This window comes from Octodon degus, unplaced genomic scaffold (genome assembly GCF_000260255.1).
Source record: "Octodon degus isolate 3935 unplaced genomic scaffold, OctDeg1.0 scaffold00003, whole genome shotgun sequence".
In the NCBI taxonomy this organism is placed as follows: Eukaryota; Metazoa; Chordata; class Mammalia; order Rodentia; family Octodontidae; genus Octodon; species Octodon degus.
Window position 1 is genome coordinate 33,411,072 of NW_004524579.1, and position 22,662 is coordinate 33,433,733.

Here is a 22,662-nt window from a genome sequence, read left to right on the forward strand (position 1 = left end):
AAGCCCTAAAGATGAAAGTTAACCAGAACTTAAGTTTATTATAATTCTCTTATCATGCATAAGGAGTATAGACTCCCTGAGTCTATTGTTTTGCTCCTGAGACACTCCTGCTTACTGATCACATATGATTTACAAAATTTTTATTAAGAGGTTTTTTTTTTAATTAAAGGGTACTGACTATACTATGTGCAGGAATGTCTTGAAGATAACAAGCAAAACTATACACGAAGACCTAACAATTGCAAGTCAGGCCTCAGTTCAAAAAAAAAAAAAAAAAAAGATGGTACATAATCCTAATAATTATAGATTTAAAATCTGATCAATAAACAACGTAAGCCGTGGCTTAAAATCTTATTTCCTTCCTATGCCTGTTATAATTCCACACTACTTTTGTAAAGGGATGAAATAACAGTATAACATTCCAAACTTTTAAGCACTAGTTTTCAAAACAAAAATAAATCTTCAACAGTTGCCCACTCATAAATTTGGCTTCCAGTGAACCTTCCTAAACTGCACCCTCAAACACCTAGATGTGCGTGTGCCTCTCAGACTCTGCCCCGCCGGAAACGAGCGCTACACATACATCTGTATGTACACACGCTCACGCGCGTACACCGCCACATACACATGTTTAATTCCTTTTCGCCAATCGCTACAGCTGAACTGGGCCTTCCTGAGAGCCCTGATCGGTCCCTTTTGGCCCAACTATCACATTCTGATTAAGATCAATCCAAATGGAAGCTCCAAGTACAAAATGAGAATCATAAATGGCTGCTTTTCACTTTCCCCTGATTCTTCTTTCCCTAGCTGAAAATAATTTTTTGCTCCTCTGTCCCCCAACTCTTACCGAGAGCTCCACATACCGATTTGAAAATATTGAAATCCTTTTCCTTCAGAAGGCCCAGACGAAGGAAAAAAAATAAATAAATAAACCTCCAGATGGCAAGTATAAACCTTCTGCTGGGGTTATGCACAAAATATCAGACACTTTTTTTCCCCCCTTAAATAAAGCGTTTCTGTTGGAAGGGGGAAATTTTGAGGAAAGAAGCCACATAGCACAAATAACTTACAACAATATTGTTAAATGCATGAATGGATCCGGGTTTTTTTTCCCCCTTCCCTTTTCTGACTTAAAAAAAAAAAAAGCTTATATAATCTACTCCTTAATTAGATGTCTCAGTTTTATGTCTTTGCTCTATTTTAACCTTTCAGCTTCCTTCACTACCCACTGCACTTAACTTTCCAACTTAGTAAGACTTCAGATATCACAAAACCTCAGCGCAAGGAGAAACTTACCCCAAATTTCCTGAGCCTAACTTGGGGTTTCTCAGTTCTCCTCCTATCTGCCTTCCTTTCAGTCATTTGGAAGAATCAAGGCATGTCCGAAAGTCTTTTATTTTTTAATAAAAAAAAAGAAGAAGAAGAAGAAGAGGAAGAAGAAGAAAAGAAGGAAAAGAAAAAAAAAAAAAAACCGTACCCTCCCAAGTTCACCTGACTGCAAACTTTCCTCCGGGGTTCACTTTCTAAAGCTCCAAACGCATCTATTTTTCGGGGGTGGGGTGGGGGAGGAAAGGATCGTACCCTAGGATTGGCAAATGATAAATATTTCATGGCACCGAGGAAGGTGCGGCGTCCTGCACAACTTTGCAAACAATGACCACCGCCGAGGATGCTCACCCTTCGACAATAAAACTTGTCAAAATCCCCCTCGCAGCCCGCGTTCGCTTACCGCTTTGCCATTATAGCAGTACATCAAAGAGTTGCCGCCCATGCCCGGGATTGTGTATGCGCAGTACATGGTCTCGGATTCTTTTTTCTCCTCAGTACCACTCTAACAACTTTTATTTCAAACTCGCTGTCCCTTTTTTCACAACAATTCCTTCAGTTGCATTTTCCCATATGGCCGGGCCAAGCGTGGTGAATATGCAAAGCAGGAAGAGACCATTCCTGGCGGGCGGGGGAGGCCCGGCGCTGCTGTCAGACGCTCAGCTTCGCGCAGCGGAGCTGGAAGGCAGCCCGGCCCGATGAGCTCGAAATCCTAATGCGTGCGCGAGATCGATTCAACTTTTCCGAGGGGTTTTTATTAGTTCCTCAAATAATGCCGATTCTTACAAATTTCTGCAGTCTTCACTTTTTTCCCCCTTTTCTTTTCTCTCTCTCTCTCTCTCTTTTTGTTCTAGGCACCCTTTTCTTCTCTAAAATTTCCACTCAACTGCCTTAGGGTAAAAGTGGAACAGGGTCCATTATTGAGCAGAATACAAATGCAGTTAATTGACTCCCCCTCTCTCTCTCTCCCTCTCTTTCTTTTTTGTTTTAATTTGATTAAAAAGCGAGTGGCAGGAAGGGAATCGTATGATGCACATCTAATAACTCTGCCATCTGTCTCTGCTGCTGGCTAGCTCCCAGCATTGTACGCAGCTGCCTGAGAACTCGAGTCGGAGAAAGGGGAGGGAAAGGGGAGGGAAAAGGGAAGAAAAAAAAAAAAAAAAAAACCACCACGTCTCTGACCTCGCTCAAAAGGAGAGAGGGGGCAGTGTTTTCTGGCTGCCTGGTCAACAACCTACAAAACGGGGTTGCGGAATGAAACAGAGTAACAGTGCGGCCCGCCCGGGGCTCCGGAGCCCTGGCGTCCCCAGCCCGGGCGGGAAGGGCAGGGAAGGGCAGGGTGGGCGCCGCGAACTCCACCTCCCGCGCCCGCCGCGCCCGGGCCGCGGCCGCCCCGGCGGGACGCGCTCCACCGCGGGCCGGGCCCCCAGCGCAAGCTCGGGTCCAGGCTCCGGCTCTGGCTGTGGCCCTGGACCCCCAGCACGAACTTCGCGCGATTTGTTCGCCGGGTTCTAAAGCAAGTTTTATTGATCCATCCGAACCTGCCAATGACTTACAGCTGTCAGTTTCTGAAAGGCATTTCCTCCGAGGCCCCATTTTGGGAGCTCTGCAGCATCCCAGGCGCCCGATTCCCGTGTACATATTTTAATCAACATTCCGCCCACATTTTTTACTGAACTTAAATCGGACTAAACTTTCAGGGAAAATCTATGTTCACTCTTATGGATAATCACGGCTGAACAATACAATCTAGATCGCAAGGCTTCTAAAAAGCAAGAAGGTATATTTATGGTTTAAAAAATGTTAACCAACAAAAAGCGTGTGGGGGGGGGGACACAAACAAAAAAGGAAATAAAGAAAAAGGTGGGGGGAAAGGAGATGGGCAGCTTCGAGCTTGCCAAATTCAGAGCATCACAGGAAAGGAGGGCCTCTGGGAATTGATCCCAAATGAAACGAAATCATTTGCATATGCCGAAGCAAATGCCACCCGAGCATACATCTATTCTCAAGAATCAACTTTAATAATTCAAAGCACCTATTTCCTTACAACTCAACATGGTAACTAAACACATACAGTATTAATAAACAACGAGGGACTGTGGTGTTGGTTCTGAAGAGCAAAGCCTTGGCTAATGGTAGAAAGTTTCCCCCACACTAAAATAAACACACATGGCACACACACACACACACACACACACACACACACACACACACACACATCTATCGCAGGCCCAGAGGTTTGTCTAACTCACTTGCTCTGCATTTATTCGGAAGGTCCCCAGAGGTTTGTGTAAACAGTACTTGAATTATAATCACACATTTCATTCAAATTTCATGCTTTGAGGATTTTTTCCTCATTAGAACAGTTAGTTGTCAATCTGACAGGATCACATTTGTAACCTTTAAACCACCCTCAGTGTTTAATACACAAGGCCAGGGTACCTACTAGGAGAGGACAGGATGTGAAAATTAGGACTTCGAATAAAAGGTGGAATTTAAAGGGAGATGAGTTGGGATATTTTGTTACTATTTTTCTTTTGTTGTTTCTTATGGAAACCCCTAACTTACAGGGCTCTTTCTACATCTTGTGTAACTTTAACTGACAGTTAGGAACACTCCTTTAACTATTTTGATGAACAATCCTGTTTTGTTTACCTTAATTTTGAAAGCATATAAATGCATTTATAATAAATACAGAAATAAATAAAACACTTCAAGGAGTAGAATTCATTTTTTTTAGAATTGAACTTTCCTTTTTTTCATACACATATGTGCAGAAGTAAATATTTTTAATCTGATGAGGTGAAATAGACTTGTAAACCCTGACAATCCAGCACATGGGACTGAGAAAAATTAAAATAAAACTCACACATTAAGCTCACGGGCTTCATCAACTGATGACAAAGAGTCTAAAATTTCAAAAGTACAAATTTACAATGGTTAATTAAGATATACCACGTTGAAAGGTGATCTATGAATTATAACCAGTGAGACACTGAATGTATTATCATCCAGTGAGTTGGAGTTTTGGTTTTCTGACCTTGGAGATCACTTCACTTACAGAACTCAAGTCTGTGGCTTCTCAACTGAGATATTTCTGCAATCTCAGACTTTGAAGTTGTCTTTGTGACAGAAATATTATCCATGATAAATTTGTACTGTGATGCATGGGGAATTAGCATAGAAGTATAAGGACAACTGAAACTATGCGTAAATCCATGTCTCATCATAATTTTGAAAGAAGTCTTGAACAGCCAATTTTTAAAGGACACTGGCATGACCTACTGGTTGTTTTTCAGAAGTAACTGAGCAAGTTACCTCACCAGCAGTTCCTGAGCCAGTCACCCCACCACGGAAGACTGAACCAGAGCCTTTGCACTAAGGTACCTGCATTTTTCATTTTGAGAAAGGGTCTTGCTAAGTCATTCAAGCTGGGCTTGCACTTGTGATCCTCCTCCCTTAGCCTCCTGAGTGCTGGGATTTCAAGCCCGCGCCACCACACTCAACTAATGGGCCTCTTCTTACCACCGAAGTGATAAGACACCAATGGTTATGGTTACCCACAATGCTGTGCACCACCACCTTCTGGTCCACAGAAACAAAACTTCAGGGAGGACACTGCAGATAGGCAATGTTGTCACTTGTTTCTCCGCCACCTTGGGCAGTGGGGATTATAACTAGAAAAACCAGTGATTAATGAGCATCCACATTGTTCTTACTTTCTTCTAGAACCTAATGTTTTCAGTTTTGTGCTTTTCCAAAATATCTTCACAGGAATATATACGAGGTGAAGTAGAACTGGCCACACAATCTGCACATCTACAGTTGTCACAAAAAAGTTAGGGGGTACTTATTTAACCAGTAACCCTGGAGCATGGATAAAACATGACTGGTAAGATACGCTTTCAACAAAAAAAAAAAAAATTACCAAATAAATGAAGGGCTGCATTAAAGCACAAGTAAATAATGAAATGCCCACAATGCTTGAGTAATGAGCCTAGAATTTCTATATTCTCTCAACCACTTCACAGATACTTTTTAAAATGGTTTCCAAGTTTGGGCTAAGTTCCATCCTGGGACAAGCACAGGATTCAGACATGTCAACATCCTGCCTATTAAAGCCCTAACCATGATATAGCCAAGAAACAGAAGCTGGCTTTTGAACAATGGGAAAATAAGACTGAAGAATTTGTCCTTAATTGTGAAGTAGGGGTAACCATATACATTTTAAACTATTAGAAAACAAATCATTCCAAGGTAATGAACTGAATTCCTGATCACAGATCTCACAAGTAGGCCCTACCATTTTTTTGCCTATGAATTTAGTATTATACAGTTAGCAAAGATCAAATAAACCTAGCACACAGAACACTGCATATTGCCCACAACAGAGCAGGTGGTTCCATACATGCATCGAGGGAAAAAATGAATAAATGATCCTCAAATGGAGGAAATGATAGTTCCACTTTCCCCTCTATCAAATCTGGTAGAACTTGAAAACTTCATCTTCCTATTTAAATCAATGAACACTGAATGTGTTTGTGTGTGTTTGTGTGTGTATGTGTGTGTGTGTGTGTGTGAGAGAGAAAGAGAGAGAGAGAGAGAGAGAGAGAGAGAGAGAGAGAGAGATCGATCAGAGTACATTTGGTTACTTCTACAATGCCAATCCCTTTTGTCTAAAATATCAGAATCAGGTAAACATCATACCCTAAGGAGAACAGTGACATCATAATACAATGGTTAGTAACAATGCAAAGAAATAAACCTATAAATAAGAAAACAGCTTTAGGTAAATACATACCTCAACAAAAATATTCCTATAATAAGACAGGGTAGTACTTAATATGTCTAGAAAGATATACAGTTTAAAGAACATACAACTGCCTTCACTTATTTAATCATTATAATAGGTACTCTGTGATAGGTATTATTATCCTCATTTTAAAGGCAGAGAATTAAGACTCAAAGGTCTTAGATAATATTTTGTAGACCACAAAGCTACTTAGACAGGGGAAGTGGGATGTGAGCAATATCATAAAACCCACAGGGCTGAAACTTGAGGGGCACATCTGTATGAGACAGGCGACCTTGCTAGTCCGCAGTGTTGTAACTGTGGCCAAGCTGCATTTCAGATTAGAGTTTTGGTTCCTTCATCCACTTTGCACTCATACTTCTTTAGGGACTTAGATGGGAGAAGATCTAAGGGAGAAGATGGCACACTGGAAGCAAGAGCACATTTCCTTGTCTCTCTCTGTGTGACAGTGGCCCATAGAGCAGCAGGAAAGTTATCTCTGTCCAAACAGGTGTAGGTGACACAAGTTTACAAACATGGAAAGAACTTGTGAGATCACAGTGCCACACTGAACTCTTCATTACCAGCAGTTCTCCAATCAGAAATCCTTCTTGAAATACTCCGTATTACTGGCCTGAATATATACGCCCAATTAGATATGTAAAAATGCAATTTCTGTTGATGCCTTAGGGTCAAAATCTATGTGACAATACCTAAAGTTAGACTGTAATTTAGTTTTATTCACAGAAGCTAAACTAGTTGGTATTTTTTACTCTCCAGTAGGAGTCACTATAAACAAGAGATTGAAGTCCCAGCTGATATTGATGTTTACCTAATAAATGCGTATATATGCTTTGCTGTAGTATAGAAAATTAAGAACTTGTGACTGCTCATAGTAAGGAGGCTTCATATCCAACTTTGAATGGCAATGACAGCAACTATAGATATGATAAATATAATTTAACAAAAAGCCTAATTATCAAAAAGAAGATGCAGGCAGGCAGACACACACAAGTACATACATTGTCAGAATGGTTTTTTTTTTTTTTTTGCAGGGTTGGGGACATAGACCAATGGTTGAGTGCTTCCCTAGCATACACAAGGTCCAAGTTCAATCCCCAGAACCAGAAAGAAAGAAAGAAAGAAAGAAAGAAAGAAAGAAAGAAAGAAAGAAAGAAAGAAAGAAAGAAAGGTTTTTGCAGACTACAATGAGGAAGTTTTGTGATGTAGCACTGACATGGTACCTAAACATGCATCTTCTATTTCTGTGTTTGTATTACGATTTTAAAATATAAGGTACGTTCCCATAAAAAAGCAGTACTTTTTAATATTTTAATAATACTGTTTTCCTCCACTAGAATATGAATTAAACTTTTTTCTCCAATATGTCCATTTATCTCAAGAACATATGTAGCTCAGGTAAACAGACTTAACAAATAAATACAAATAAAAACATTTATTTTTATCTGAAATAAATTCATATTATATCAAGAATTCAGATAAAGCATAAATCATCTTAATCTTTTCAGTGCTCTGAACAGCAATATGAACTATAATAGTTTAAGCTATTTGTGTTCAACTCTAGACAAGTGGAGTTTGGAAGGTGTTTTTCTCACAAAAATATCAAAATATCATAAGAGGCTGTGAATCTAATTTCTGTCTGCGTCTTCCTCAGCAACTTCTTATGTTATCTTGAGTTATTTGTTTTTGTATGGCCTGGCTTCATATGTGGATGTACAAATGGCTTATCACATGATCAAATATTTATTTTCTTCATGACTGGTCAGACAGCTTGTGGTCAAATTGACTATAATATAATCCACAGTGATTGCTAAGGTAAGTAAGGAGGGCTAATTTTTAAAACCAGACTTCTTTTCCATAAATATTTGACCAGTACTTTTCTGTGGCACTATTTTCTTTCAGGAAAAAAAAAAAAAAAAAAAAAAAAAAAAAAGGTTCCTCATACTCCTTTTATGTGGTATTCTAAAAACTCTGATCAACGTATATTGTTTTGGAAACACATCAAGGTACAGAATAAATGTGAATGCCAGGTTCCCAAATTCTTCTAGCCAGTTAGATCTGATTAGATTTTTTCCCCCTGCTTTTTCATATATTTTCACCTTTCTGTAGTAGAGAACACCATGAATGTGTCCATTGCCCACATGAACATAACAGCTATGAATTCAACAAGCCAGAGATACAAAATGACATTCTCCTGCAGCCAGGGGAACATGTAGCAAATGGCATGATGTGATAAAGTGAAATACCAAGTGGCAAGGCCAGAATACAGAGATTTTTATATTTAATTCCACTGGAAACTGTATGCCTAGCTCAAGCTAAAGTTTGCTTCATCCTTCCTCAATTTCATGCAAATAAAGATAAAGGTCATAAATTTACTCTGCTAACCTTCTCTCTGAATTAAAAGAAATTAGGCAAATAGTACAACTGACTCTTTTGAAAACTAAAGGAGGTATTTTATTTAAGGACAGAAGACTTCATTATATCTCTTATTTCTTTTTGCTGGGACCATCAATCTCTTTCCTTTGGGATAAATAAATAGAATGTTCTTTAAAGAAAATTCTTTCATCCTCACCCAGTGTAATCCATAGCTAGTCTCCAAGTTTGATACAAAAACAAACCATTTCTATTTTGGTAAAATGAGGAAGCATCTAACTGGACAATATAAAAACAGAGAAGGAGGAAGTTGACTCAGATTGCCGCACTTCCTAGATCAAGAGAGCTACAGACTTACCATGGTCACCTGAGTCAAATGAAATGCAAAGACAGTTGTTTTTTCCTTCATATTGATACACATGTAAAAAGAATTACAGAAGAGTTAAAGGGGAAATCCTGTGTATGTTTGTCTGGATGAAGAATTATATTTGAAAAACCCTTAACAAAAATGGACTGATGAAGGTGACTAGAATCTGAGCACAGGATGTGTGTAATTTGCTAAAAAAAAATGTGACTAAGTATTGAACTTCCCAATGTATTGCTCAATTTAGTCATGTGGGGAATATGAGATCACAATGGAAATCATTTTCACTCTAAATAGACTAATTGTGTAAGGTTTGTTAACCCCGTTCAAGGTGGGAACTCTAGCAATTTCCTTAAGTTTCCAACTATTTATTTTATTTAACTGTTAGAACAAGTAGAACAACAAATTGAGCCAGGAGAACAACAAGTAGTACAACAAATCATTGGGCAGAGAACAACTAATTTTCAAATACTTTAGTGACAAGCTCTGAAAACACTCAGAGTAAAAAGAGTATGTAAAAAGACTGAAAAAAATGACTTTAAAATTCAAAGTGAATATCATGCAAGGATAGCATCCTATATTGAAATATTGATTTCAAGTAGCTATTTTATAAAGATAATCTAAACTATTTCGTGTAACTGGAAAATAGACACACTGAGCAAGAGTCGATAGATTTCAAGGAGAGAGACTTAAGGGGCTATGCTCCTCAAGGTAGATGGGCAGTCTGAAGCTTACACTGATGACTGGTCCATTTCTGATCTAAATGTGTCCTACAACTCAAAATTACCTTGAATTTTAAGTATTCAGTTTTTAAAACAAATTTTTTTTTCATTAGGTTGATCACAGCATTTAAAATATTACTACACACATCAACAGATGTAACTGGAAAGGAACAAATGCGACAAGTCTTATATCATTATCAAGAGAGCCTCTAGCAAATTCCAGGAATGAACCAAAAAAAAAAAAAAAAGTTTGTTTTAAAAAGTTAATGTGTAGGGCCTGCCAGATAGCTTAACAGACTAAAGCATCTGCTTAGGCAGATGCAGGGATCGGGGCTCAAGCCCCAGTGTTAAATGCCGGCCTTGTCCCCGGGGACACACTGAAAAGGCGATTCAGAGTGGGTGTGGTGGTGCAGGCCTGTAATCTCAGTGCTTGGGAGGCTGAAAACAGGAGGATCACTATGAGTCCAATCTGTAGTGAGACCCTGTAGGCTCTATACTCAAATACATTTTTTTAAAAAAGTTAATGTGCAATTTAAAAAATTCTGGCTTTTACTACATAAACTAATACAAGTGCATGCAATTTAATAGAATGCCCACAGAAATAAAATAGGAATTGTTTGGGGAAAAAAAAACAACAAAAAACTACATGGGTAAATTCTGACTTTTAAAATTAGGCCAATAGACTTGCATATGGCTAGTGAGTACCAAAAGATAAAAATTAAAAAATTCACATGGCTGTCTTATCCTTCACTTATAGTTGAGCAAAACCTCTTTCAAAAGGTTATTTTTCCCTTCTACATCTTCTTTTTTTAATATTAATTTTATTGAGGACAAATAGCAATGAGAAAGATTCAAAACAGGTTAGTAGGACAGTTACAATAATTAATACATTGAATATTGTTGTCTTCATAGTAGTTATTCATAGTCCAAGATGCAGACATGATATCTTGTCCAAACACAATTAGTACAAATCTTTCTGCTCCAATGTCTTCTTTAGATGCTTCATCTTTTTGACCAATTTTACATGCTTATATTTGGCAATCTGAACAACTGCTCTTTTTTTTCTCCTTTCAGTCCTGGGGATTGAATTTGGGACCTTGGGCTTGCCAAGCAAATGCATACGCCACTGAGCTATAACCCCAGCTCTGCATAACTACTTTGAAGAGAACAATATGTAATATAACAAACATTGTAGAAGACCTACCATCTTGTTTTTTGAAATTCTGAATTGTTTCTAATATTTTTATATTTTATTCTCTTTAAAATAACATAAAAAATAAAGGATACCTTTATAGTTATCAATTACTAGCACTATTGTTATCAATACCAAATTGCCAAGTTACAATGCCACCTACGGGGGCATAGAAGTTGTCTCTATAAGTTTCACAAAACTATCTGTTTTGGGGCAGGGGAGATAGCTCGGTGGTCTAAGCACCTGCCAGGCCAGAGCAAGGTCCTGAATTCAATGCACATGCTATGCTGGCCCAGGTTCTGGGCATTCTGTGCTGGCCCTGAAACCCAGCATGGAGGCACACACCTGTAATCCCACTGCTGGGGAAGGTGAGACAGGAGGATCACTATGAGTCTAAGCTGCATAGTGAGACCCTGTACCAAAAGAATAAAATTTTTTTTAAAAAAACCCTATTTTCCAAAATGTAAGCATTTTCCCTTCAAACCAATCTTCCAATGCATTCTGAATGTAAAACAATTTAAACATTTCTTAGTATGAGTCAAAACCTTGTCAAACAGTACAACTCTTCCACCTTCACCTCCAATTGAAGATTTCCTGTAATAAAGAACATGTTCTTTGATATCTGCTAATGACTGGGACATGATTTTCCAGGGTCTGGGCACTTACCTATGTAGTGCTGCCCTACAGAATGTGTGCTGCATGCAACAAGTGGGTGCAGGAAACACAGGAGTTCGTTAAGCCATACCTCTTCTGTATATTAGGTTGTTGCCATTAAACTTGCTAGCAATGTTAGCTTTCAGATTTCAACTCCCCAGTTTCTCATATTTTTTGTAATAAAATCATACACACTTTATTTAAAATTTATACTGGATCTATAGACTGACTTAAATATTTCTACAGTGGAAAATCAGTTAAAACAATTAAAAAGTCATTAAGCTTTCTTTTTTCATTAAAGACTTCAAAGAAACCTAAAGTTTCTGCCTCTTCAACTCAGAACATGGTGATGAGGCCCTGTGTTCATGACTTCACTAGATAAACAGTCTAATGGGGAGACCAGAAACCAAGATGTGCAATTAATTTCAGGCTTAAATGGCTAACTAGCTCTAGAACTGAGGTTACCTCTTCCTAAACCTTCATTTCCTTATAAATAAGTAACTTTCAATCATGCATGTGTTCAGTTGCGTTCATGTGAGTTTTTCTCAAGCTCTGAAATTTTGTGATTTATGCTTTTGTTATAATACAATGTCTGTATAATTTTAATTCTGAAAATATTGGAATAAAAATATTAGAATAATCAAAAGTTGTTTCTGCAATTATTGAAGCAACAGTGCAACTGGAGCCCCGGTGATTTTCAAAATAAAGACAGGCAGAAGCTACTACAGAGGTCAAACGGTGCTCTGTGGTGACTGCCCTAACCACAGCAGAGGTACAGCTCTCCTGAATCCTGAATCACGTTCAATAGGCACCTCGAGATAAGGGCCATTCCAGCATATAGGATTCTTTGGAAATGTTCAGTGCTACAAGATGTTGTTAAATAAATTATGCATCCATTTTATGACTTTGCAATCTTATAAAAAATTCTGAGCCAGACTCATTTGTTTGTTATTCTCTATAGTTACTTCTACTGTATTTCCCCAAAAGTAAGACCTTACTGGAAAATAAGCCCTAGAATTTCTCAGGATGCCTGTAAGATAGGCCCTACCTCAAAAATAAGTCCCAGTTCAAATCTTATAAAATTATGAAGAACAGAAATTGTAACAGCATTTCTGCTCCACCCTCCAACAATGTAATATGCATATATCAGGAGCTCCACATTTTGCTTACAGAGTAAATGAAGAACAAAAAGAGATTCATTTCCTTCCTTTCCTTAATGACAGTAACCATCAAGTCCAGAGAGAAGAGGATTTGTCAGAAAAACACATTATAGCCAGCTGTAACTTCAGTTTGAGAATAAGTCTTCATGAAATAGAAAAATGAGTATATTACCAGACAAAAATTCAATGCTACTACATCTACTTCATGCTAATAAAATCTACACAAATCCATACACACAATCATGGTCAACTGTTCTCCTAGTTTTCAAGGGTCTAATTCTTTTTTTTTATTCAGAACCTTGGCCTTCCCTTCATCTGCCTTATAAATTGCAGAAACTTTGGGATGAACCAAGTTTATTTGCCAGGCTGGTAGAGGGCATATTCATTCACACATGTACTTCACAGAAGGGAGTTTGAAGGATGTAACTCACCTTCCTTTCTCTTGTATCATGTGGTTAATCTCTCTGTGGAATAATTAATGGTGCCAACAAAATGCCACAGACATAAAAATGGATACACTTATTGTCACTTTTGAGAGGTGATGCTGTGAACCCTCTTAGCATGTGTTATGCAGTTTCCTGATTTTTTTCCATGTATTTGTAGAATTTTTTTTTGGGGGGGGGGCAGGTCATCCTGACTTATTCAAACTATATTCAATTCTTTTTTCTTTTCTTTTCTTTTTTTTTTTTTTTCAGAACCGGGGATTGAACTCAAGACCCTTGCACTTGCCAGGGAAGTGCTTATTGTACTGAGCCATCTCCCTAGCCCCTACGTTCAACCTTAAACATTTGAAGTTATAGATACCTTCTTCTAGGACACTTATATTTTCCTATGGCTAAAACATTATTTCCTACAAAGATGGATGAAAACAATAAGGAAACTGTTCTGCCACACTATTACCACACATTTAATTTTTGTTTGTCTTTTCAGATACATTCCATTTTACTAGATTCAAAACTTTAAAAACGTTATTTTGCTTCATTGTATATGAAATATGTATGGAAATGAAATATACCAGAAATATGCTGGTACAAAAACCCAACAATTCCAGATTCTACCCCTATGTTCCATATTATATTGTTATTCTGGCTCTGTACAGTACACCAGTGGATGATTTTGGATGTACTTGGCAGTTATTCAACATTTAAGGGTCACAGAATCCCTGAATGTTTTAGTGTGCAGGAAGGACCAATGTTGCTAGGCCCCCGTGAGGCATTTTGAACTGAGCTGTCCTCTGTACAAGTACTTGTACCCTCACGTCTCTGCATGAGTCTTCATCATGGCTGCCTGGCCATCAGAAAGCCCAGCACTTAGTAGGTGGGCAGCTTTGTTGAACTCTTTTATCTGATACTTGATTCTTATTTGGGTTCCATGCTAGGCAAGTATATGGTGGCACAGGATCCATCAACACCCACACCTTCTGGCTGCTATCAGGGTTTCTTAATTTTTGACAACATGCTAAAAATTGGTTTCTATTCCTGATTATTATTCTGATGCATATATTTGATTAATAGAATTGAAAAAGAAAAGCCTAACATTTTTTAAAGACAGGTTTTAAAATACCCTGTATGAGATCTGGATATGCAGACACCATATCTTTTGTCAAACGAGCTTGATGGAGTCAATCTAACTAAAACGCACTAAGCATATAAAAAAAGTAATATTCTTTAATACCCTTAACTCAAATAGTATTTTTACTAAAAGCAAGTATTAAAACAAGTTATCATTACCTTTCTTAAAAGTCCCAACTTCCTGATACCCCCACACAGGCACCTGGTAGCTACGCAATAGTGAGGGATAAATCCAGATCTATTTTATAATTTCTAATTTTCAAATGTTCGGAAGGAAGCTTTCAGAGTCTTAAATTTGTTATGCTAAAGTTGTCTGTAGAGATGCAAATGTTATCTTTCTATGTTCTTTCCTGCCTAAAAATTTCAAAACTGCTAAGTCATTTTGGAATCATACAGTACATAAAACTAGACAAGATGCTTTATCTTTATTATCTATGGTCTTGGCACAAAAACCACAAAAGCAAACAAACAATAAAACCCCACACTCTCAAATCACCTCCACATCTCCAAATATACGCTCATTTCTTTGCATAAAATATAGCTGCTTAAGTTTCCAATGTAGTCCAATGGCTGTCACCTAAAACCTAGGAGGCTATGACACTTTGCACGCTGGCATTCTCAATGCTTGTGCCATATAAGCAAGCTTGTGCCATAACAACCTATTGTGTAATACACTTATCTGGGCTCTGTATCTGGTCTGTGATTACTCATTTTGTTGTTTACAGGCGGCAAGTTCCCAATAAAGTCGAAGGGCAGATGAGCTTTATTTTCCAGTGAATGCTGCTTCTTTCTGCCTGTTCTTGAGTCTGAGGCACAACTGTGCAAAGCAGCTTCGATGAGCCAAGGGGCAGCCCCAGAGCCACTCTGCTCTGAGTTCACCAACTATAGGCTCTACATATTTGAACTCCTGCAGCACAACAACCTCTTGCATGAATTTTAAGCTGGATCAGCATCAAATAGTATTAATTTATGTTGATTTCAGGAGTTTTATTCTTAGACTTTACCCAGCTTACAGAGCAATGGACAGGACTGAACCAAATTCCATATTCCATACAGTAACCAGCATGTTATCTGCCCCCTTTAGGTGAAAAGACAAGAGCAGAGAGGTAGCCCATACTTTTAATTCAAACAAAACCATAATAATAGGAGCATTAGCCTTTGTAAAAATGTTTTAAATTTAAAGCACTCTTCTTAATAGCAAAATAATGAATTGTCCTAAATTATTCTTGACATGCCCTAAAATATCCTTGAATAACTTTATAAGTAACATGTAACATGTAAGGCTGGTATGTGTAACTTTTCTTCACAGTTAGTGCACTGTCCAGTAAGTTATCATAGGAGGAAAGGTTCTGCCCCAGATCTTAGCCAGAATCTGCAGTTACAAAGTTCTACGAGTAATCAAAGTGATTAATTGCAAACATTAAAACTACAGGATCATATCTCCATCTTAGCAAAGAAATTCCTTTCAGAAATAAAGGACACAGCATAACTTAGCTACTGAAACTGAGTTTTAAATGGTAGAAGGATTTAATGCCTTCTTTCTGGAAGTGAGATCATGTCCTTCCAAATAATTAAAAAATAAAATACTGTCAGTGGTACCAATCATTTGTGCTACCAGGATGAATTAATAAATTACCACTGGTCTCCTTGGAACTAAAATCGTAATTGTTCAAACTAATTGTTTATCCGTTCTAGAAACCACCTTAACCTTAACCTAAGGAAAACTTACTTCCTAGGGATGCCTTCCTTTCTCCAGTGGCTAAAAGACCATTGTCTAGGAGGCCCATTTAAAAATGGCTTATTATCAAAATCCATACTGATGAATTAACTATTCACATCTTACTTTTCAAATAGGACTTCAAGGGCAAGGTTTGGCAAATTGGTTTTGTATTTTAAATTCAATCATAAAGTCAATTCCTGGAAATTATAAATAATGTCTTTGAAGCCGGCCGAAAACGAGATTTGGCCACTGAATGCTGCGTGATGCTCTTGCTCAAAGACAAGAACAGAGCACACACACCCGAACAGGAATGTGTCGGCCACAATCAGGAGCCTTACACCCAGGGAAACCTGCCCTTAATTTATCCCATCGTGTTTAGATTTGGCAAGGATCTCCAAACATCATTTACATACCATATGCCCTGAATTACCTAGGCACAATGGCTGAGGATAAATATGTTTCGGGGCTGACTGTCTGCTTCCTTTTATAAGTTTTGCAGCTTTCATTTCATTTTTCATGTTGCTAAATAATATAACGCAGTATTTCATTCTGCAAAAAGAATGTTTTGCTAAATCATCAAATAGTTTTTGTGCCTTGTAATTATTGGGGGAAAAAATAACCTTCTAGAGGTAAGTGACCAAAAGGTGTTATTTCTCCAGTTTTAAGGATCCAATAAAGTAAATCAGCTGTTCTGTGTTTTAACTCATCTTCAACTTTGTCTTTTTGCTAGGCATATAAATTTAATCCATTAAATAATGAAATAGGCAGAAGTCAGATATGACTTGAGGGGAACACAAAGGATTGATCAACTAGGTTTCTTGTGTAAAAGGGAGCCTTGAACATCAATTCCTGGCCATTTTTGCATTTATTCTTCTTATAATCAAATATATTCGCTCTGTGCCTTAGTTTCCCCTCTTCTTATACATATGAACTGAGTAATATTTATCTAGGTTCTCAAACTAAATTTAAAGTTAGATTAGCAACATTATATACTTAAACTAAAAAATTCAATAGCCTGAAAGGATCTGGAACATAACTACCTACATATTTTTGTTCTGTACTATAAACTCAACTGTATAAACTTCCAATTAAAAATGACATTCACACTATCATTTTTGAGAAAATTTTGCACAGTAGGAATACTCATTAATGCAGGGTAATACAGTGTGATAAGCAGCTTAGGCATCAAAATGGGGGGAAAGACAGTTGGTCTTCTTTTTGCACAAATCAAAAAATTTAAAAAATTAAATACCTAAGGAATTAATTTAAAATAAAATTTAATGGTAATTTTCTAACCATGTCAAATCAAGAGCACCCATTTGCTATTCAGCTTCTACTACAGAAATCTGAGTCCTAATACAAAAAAATTCTACATTTGATAATACATTAAATGAATTATAAGACTCAAAATAATGAAATATAATTATTTAATAATTTTATTTATCCTTCAATTATATTGCTAGACTATGTGCCTACCTATCAACCTGTCTGTCTTTCCATTTCTGAAATACCTGAATTCTTGCAGCATTAGCAAAAGAGAAGAAAAATCTCATCAGTTACAAAGCGTATACACTTGGGTCATTTCTTAACCTTCTACTAGAAAATACAAAATAATTATAGAATTCCTTATTTTATATTAAAGTAAATAGCAAAGAAGTTATGTCTGCTTGCTAGTAGATGAATAAGTAAAGGACAATAATGTTTTTAGAATATTATCAAATAATTTGCTTTGCTTAGGGGACAAGAAAAAAGAAAGCTACCATTTGAAGACCAGCAACAAAAGAGTTAACAGACATATGCTGTATAATTAGGAGATGCATTAATGATTATGAATAGTAAATGATTTGGTGCAAAGAAAAAAATTTTTAGTGAAAGGGACATGTACCTATCTTACATGTTTATTAGTAACTGTATATAACTAGAGAATTCTGCTATTAAGAATCTTGCATTATTGGTGTAAATACTTCCAAGGGTACATCAAATTGTAATCTTTCATACGACATCCATCAAACCAGGCTGGAGATTTTGACAAACATTAAACACAGTAAGGAGGCAATTATGTATGCATGATTTAATCTGCAACTAATTAATATGCAAATTTATTCATATGTTAGTTACTAAATTAAAAATGCAAAGAAGCCCTTATGGTGATTCTCGAAATTTTGCACAAACAGAACATTTAAAATGTAAGAAAAATGAAGTTTTTTAGAAACCTATAATATACTTTTCCTGCCTCTAGAACCTGTTGCATTAAGAAGGCTCAAAAATATGTGTTTAAATACTAGATAATAATTTAAAAGGTGTGCTAATTTTATGTGAGAATGTGGGAACAGAAAGGTTAATCAGAATTCTCTTGAACTCTTAAGAGATGCACTCTAATTACCAGACAAATGGTATTCTATTTCTAAGCTTCCTTCCCTGCTTTTGGGGTTGTCAGAAGTTGGTCATCTTCCTGATATCCTGAACAAATGTTTAGAAGTTTTGAAGGGAATAAGCAGTATTTGAAAGCAACCAGATATAATGAAAATTCCAGAGTAACTTTGAGACCATTTGGTATTCACTAAACATGCAATTCACTCCTCAAGATGGCAACTCGCTCTTTTCGCCTTTGGGGAACAGCTCTTTGCAAACAGAGAAATAGGAGGAAAATCTTGAGAAATGCTACAAATTCTCCCAAGCTTTCCTTCAAATGAATCTTCAAAGAAAATACTGTGGCTCACCAAAGAGCAACAGCCTCCCCAAAAAGCAGAAGGTCATGTAGCTGAATTCAGTGTGACTATTTTAGATCTGCATTTTCCAGACAGTCCCAAATTGATTGAGTCTTTTATGTGAGATGAGGGGTGTGGAGTGGTGATAATTTAAAAATATCTTTGGGTGTCTGTACTGGGGAGTATCCATTCAAGTGCACGAATTATGCCTTGGCATCCCTACCTTCTGCAAGATTCTTATTTTCCTGTGACTGCTTGTGATCAGCAGCAAGATTCTGTGTAGGTCACCCCTCCTCTGGTTACCTTTGCATCCACAGTCCTACGGCCATGCACTCGGCTCCTGGAGCTGGCCCTTGGAACAGCTCTAGAGACTTCAAGAAATCAGCACAAGTCAACTGTGGGAGACAGCACCACAGCCTCTGCAGCTCTTTCCAGGGCACTGAACTCTCACCCACGTTAAAAAAAAAAAAAAAAAAAAAATCACCATCCTTCTCATTGCTGCCAAGTGACACACAAAAAGGAAGTTAACCATTGGCTGTTACTTGCATTCACAGTCTGACTCTGATTTCCCAGCTTCCCTTAGCCCATTCTGATGCCAAGCGGACTACAGCTTGCCCATTTCATTTCGACCACGGCAGCCAAAAAAAGTGCTGCCCCACCGTGCGACAACAAGCAGTCTGTTTTGATATTAGTACCTCAGTGTGCGCTGTAAGAGAGTCAGATGTCCCCAAACTACATGCCCTTCCCTGAGGTCCTCTGTCCCAGCCCTCCTTGGCCGGAGAGATGGTGAGCATGCCACAAATCGTCACTGTGAAAGCACAGGGGGCAGAAGAGCACCATCCGCCGGGCTCTGACAGAAATGGCCCTGAGTGCCTCTTCTGCCGGGGACAGGATTTGTGCCCTCTCATTCAACGCTTGTGTCGAACTGGAAAGACGAATTCGGTTTCTATTCACTCCCTGCCAGCCAGCAGCCATGAGCACAAACTGAATTCCATAAGCAAAGGGGCCTTTTTTCCTTGTACACTTGAATTTTAGTAAACGTGAGTAAGCAAATAAACATCAGATTCTCTTCTTTTTCTGTCCTAAAAGTAAGGACTATGTGCGGTTCAGAAAAATGAATTTTTGCATTGATTTGCAGAGAGAGGAGGAAGATGACAATAAAACCCTTCCTTTCTCCATACATTGATGTCTTTGCTAAATGGACAGAAGCAGACTCTAACCTGGTTTAACCTCTACCTCCACTTTGCAATGTTTTAGTTCTCTCTAGAATTAACATACGGTGCTCTGTCTGATGCCAGTGAGGTAGGACCAGAGGCGAACTGCAACTGTTGGGCACTCAGGGGCCCAAGGATACCCGATGCCTCTTTAATCTTTACAGGTAACTCACTTTTTGTTGTGACCAAAACTGAACATAAAGCTTTTAAAAGCTTAAATGTACACATTTATGCATTCATTACACAGTGTTAAATCTAATTTGTTCTTTTTACTGTCACAGGAAGCACATGTTTAAAGCAATCTGTTTCCTCATGTGAATGCTTTCCTGTCTGTTTAAAAAAAATTGCGACACACTTTACCCTGAGTAACCAAGAGGTGATCATAAATATCCCTAAATAGCATTAAACAGATATGAAAGACATTAACACTTTCAGAATGCCAAAGTAGTATTAAAAAAAAAATCTAACAGATGCTCCTAGGTCAAAAAGTGAAATGTGTGTTTCCTGAAAAAACACTCTCATCAGAATCATAAATGAACTGTGAGTGGAGAAGTGAGGTATTGCTGAACAAATGAGGATCCTTTTGGTGAGGAGCATAAGTGATCCACGGCCAGCCTGCACTTGCCATCAAAAGCCAAACCAAGATCGAAGTTTGGTGAACACACCAATATCCTTGGTAATCCACAAGGTGGCAATGACTACAAATGAGGGGTGGATAAAATGGATCTATCAGGTTTCCTGGAGAAAAGACCACATCTCTGTGAACCAAAGCACCAGTCCCAGCTCTGGGAACTGAACTGAGGCCCGGGGCTCATGCCAGCCAAAGGGGACCTTTCCTAAAGACTCTAATCTGGTGCCTAGTTTTTCTGCAAATTGAAATTGGCTGGCAAAAGGCATTTACTGTGGACTGTTGAGACCATTCTGCTCCTATCTTCCCCCACCTTTGCCAGATGTTTTCTTCTTTAAATGCAAGAAGAAGTAACTAACTGAACTTTATTTTTAAAAATTAAGTTTCCCATAGCCGATGAGCCAAATTATTCTTTCATGACTTCAATAGTGGCATCAAAAGAAGGCATATTACAATATGGTAAAGGCTCCAATTCAGCAATGCTTTGACTTTTATCTTAAAATATCTAGACAAACATCTCTGTTTAGTGTTTGAATTTACCCTAATGGTCCTGAAGAAATTGAACTTCACTTTACTTTATGAGGAAAGCACACAGTCACCTAGGCTCACCTGGTCCACACGTCTTCACTGCATCAGGTGATTCAAACTCCAGACCCAGCTCTACTCTGCTGGGCAACCAGTCAGCCCTCCTCAAAGTTAGACCCTCGTATCCCTCAGGAGAATAGGTTTCTGGTCTATACTGGGACACAAATGACACAATAAGAAGGAAAAAAAAGCATATATGTCCTGCTCATCTACAGACAGGGCTGCTTTGGGCATAAGCAAATCACTGGGGGAGGGAATCTCATCAGGAGGAGCTCTGGGCATAGTGACCCGATGCCCCATTTCATGAGCAAGGATGCAGAGCTCAGTTCCACTAGCAGCTCTGCAGAGCCCTCTGTCTCCTGATGGAAAGGGCTGACTGTGTGCTCTGGCTTAGCTAGGGATGGTAACATAAGAAGGAAGAGATACCAGGAGCATCTGCAGTATTTCATAATTTCAGAAAAATCAAGTGATTTACATGCAACTGAGAGCCTGGTCTCAGTTTCTGTTCTACTCTCAAGTAAACTCCCCCATCAGAGTTTTCTATCCAGTATCAAAAGAAAAGAAGTTAGCTTGTGGCTGAAATTCGCCAATTTATTATTACCCAGAATGATCACCTGTAACATTTGAGGATATTACTGATATCATATGCAGCCAGTAAGCAGCAAAGCCAGCTAAACATGCAGTCAATCAGAGCCTATGCTTTAACTGCTAGCACCCATTGTGTGTATCTAGAAATGCTTTTCTATCTGATCTGACTGGGCAGAAGTTAGAGGGACTCTGAGAGTCATCTCCAGAGAAGTGAAACTTTTGATTATTTACTTGTAATTGACTGCAGACAGCTGAGTACCATCTAAGTTAACAACAGCCACATTTAAGAGAGCATTCTGCTCCACCAAGGGAGCTATCTGGCTGGAGGGGACATGCAGAGCATCACAGTGAAGAGCCCAGACACCGTGGAGACAGACTGCCCTGGTCGCACCTCCACCTCTGCCAAGTATATACCATGTGTGTCCACAGTCACGTCTTCTCACCTCTATCCACGAGTAACTAGTAGTATCTGATTTCATGGGAATCCTATAGGATTAAATAATTTCATAGATGCAAAGTATTAAAAACAGGGCTCAGCCAAGAATCACAACTACATAAAGTTCTGCTGCATTGATAGCATCTTAATATACAAGATCTATCTATCTATCTATCTATCTATCTATCAGACAAAGTCACATGTTTATTAACTCTTAAGGCCACTGAGTGATTAAGCAGAAAATGCCAAAACATTAAGTTTGGGACACATCTTTATTTCCAGTGTTGTTACTGCTATCCTACTGGTATACTCATTCAACAGAAATATAATTCTAAAAAGCATGCATGAGGCAATGGGTTAGGCTTATAAAGGACAAAGAAGTCCACAAAACGCATTCCTTACTTTCTGCAGGGTGCTGAGAGTAAAGGGATTGAGCACTTTCATAATAAGTTTAAAGGACAAAAAGTCCAAGTGTTATGTTGTGTGGGCTATCTAGTTTTTAAAAGCATGACTGCCTTAAAAGGCCAGACTTTGTGATCTTTATAATGTTCAAGCTATTGGCATGCCAGGAACTCCGCACTGTAAATTTCGCTAAGCTCCACGAACAT

General features: G+C 38.2%; 1 protein-coding gene across 17 annotated transcripts in view; it reads right to left on the reverse strand.

Annotated features, from left to right (window-relative positions):
* Tcf4 (transcription factor 4) overlaps positions 1 to 22,662 on the reverse strand; it is a 348,055-nt gene that overhangs the window by 89,921 nt on the left and 235,472 nt on the right. For 4 of the 17 annotated variants that reach the window (XM_023715138.1, XM_023715157.1, XM_004623679.2 and 1 more), the window contains exon 1: positions 1,730 to 2,631. The exons of 12 other annotated variants lie outside the window; for them this stretch is intronic. In XM_023715138.1, coding sequence (XP_023570906.1) covers positions 1,730 to 1,798 — 69 coding nt within the window. In that variant the 5' untranslated portion in view covers positions 1,799 to 2,631. Of the gene's footprint in view, positions 1 to 1,296; positions 1,375 to 1,729; positions 2,632 to 22,662 lie in introns of those variants that run through there. One more of the 17 variants, XM_023715127.1, reaches the window with a different exon arrangement.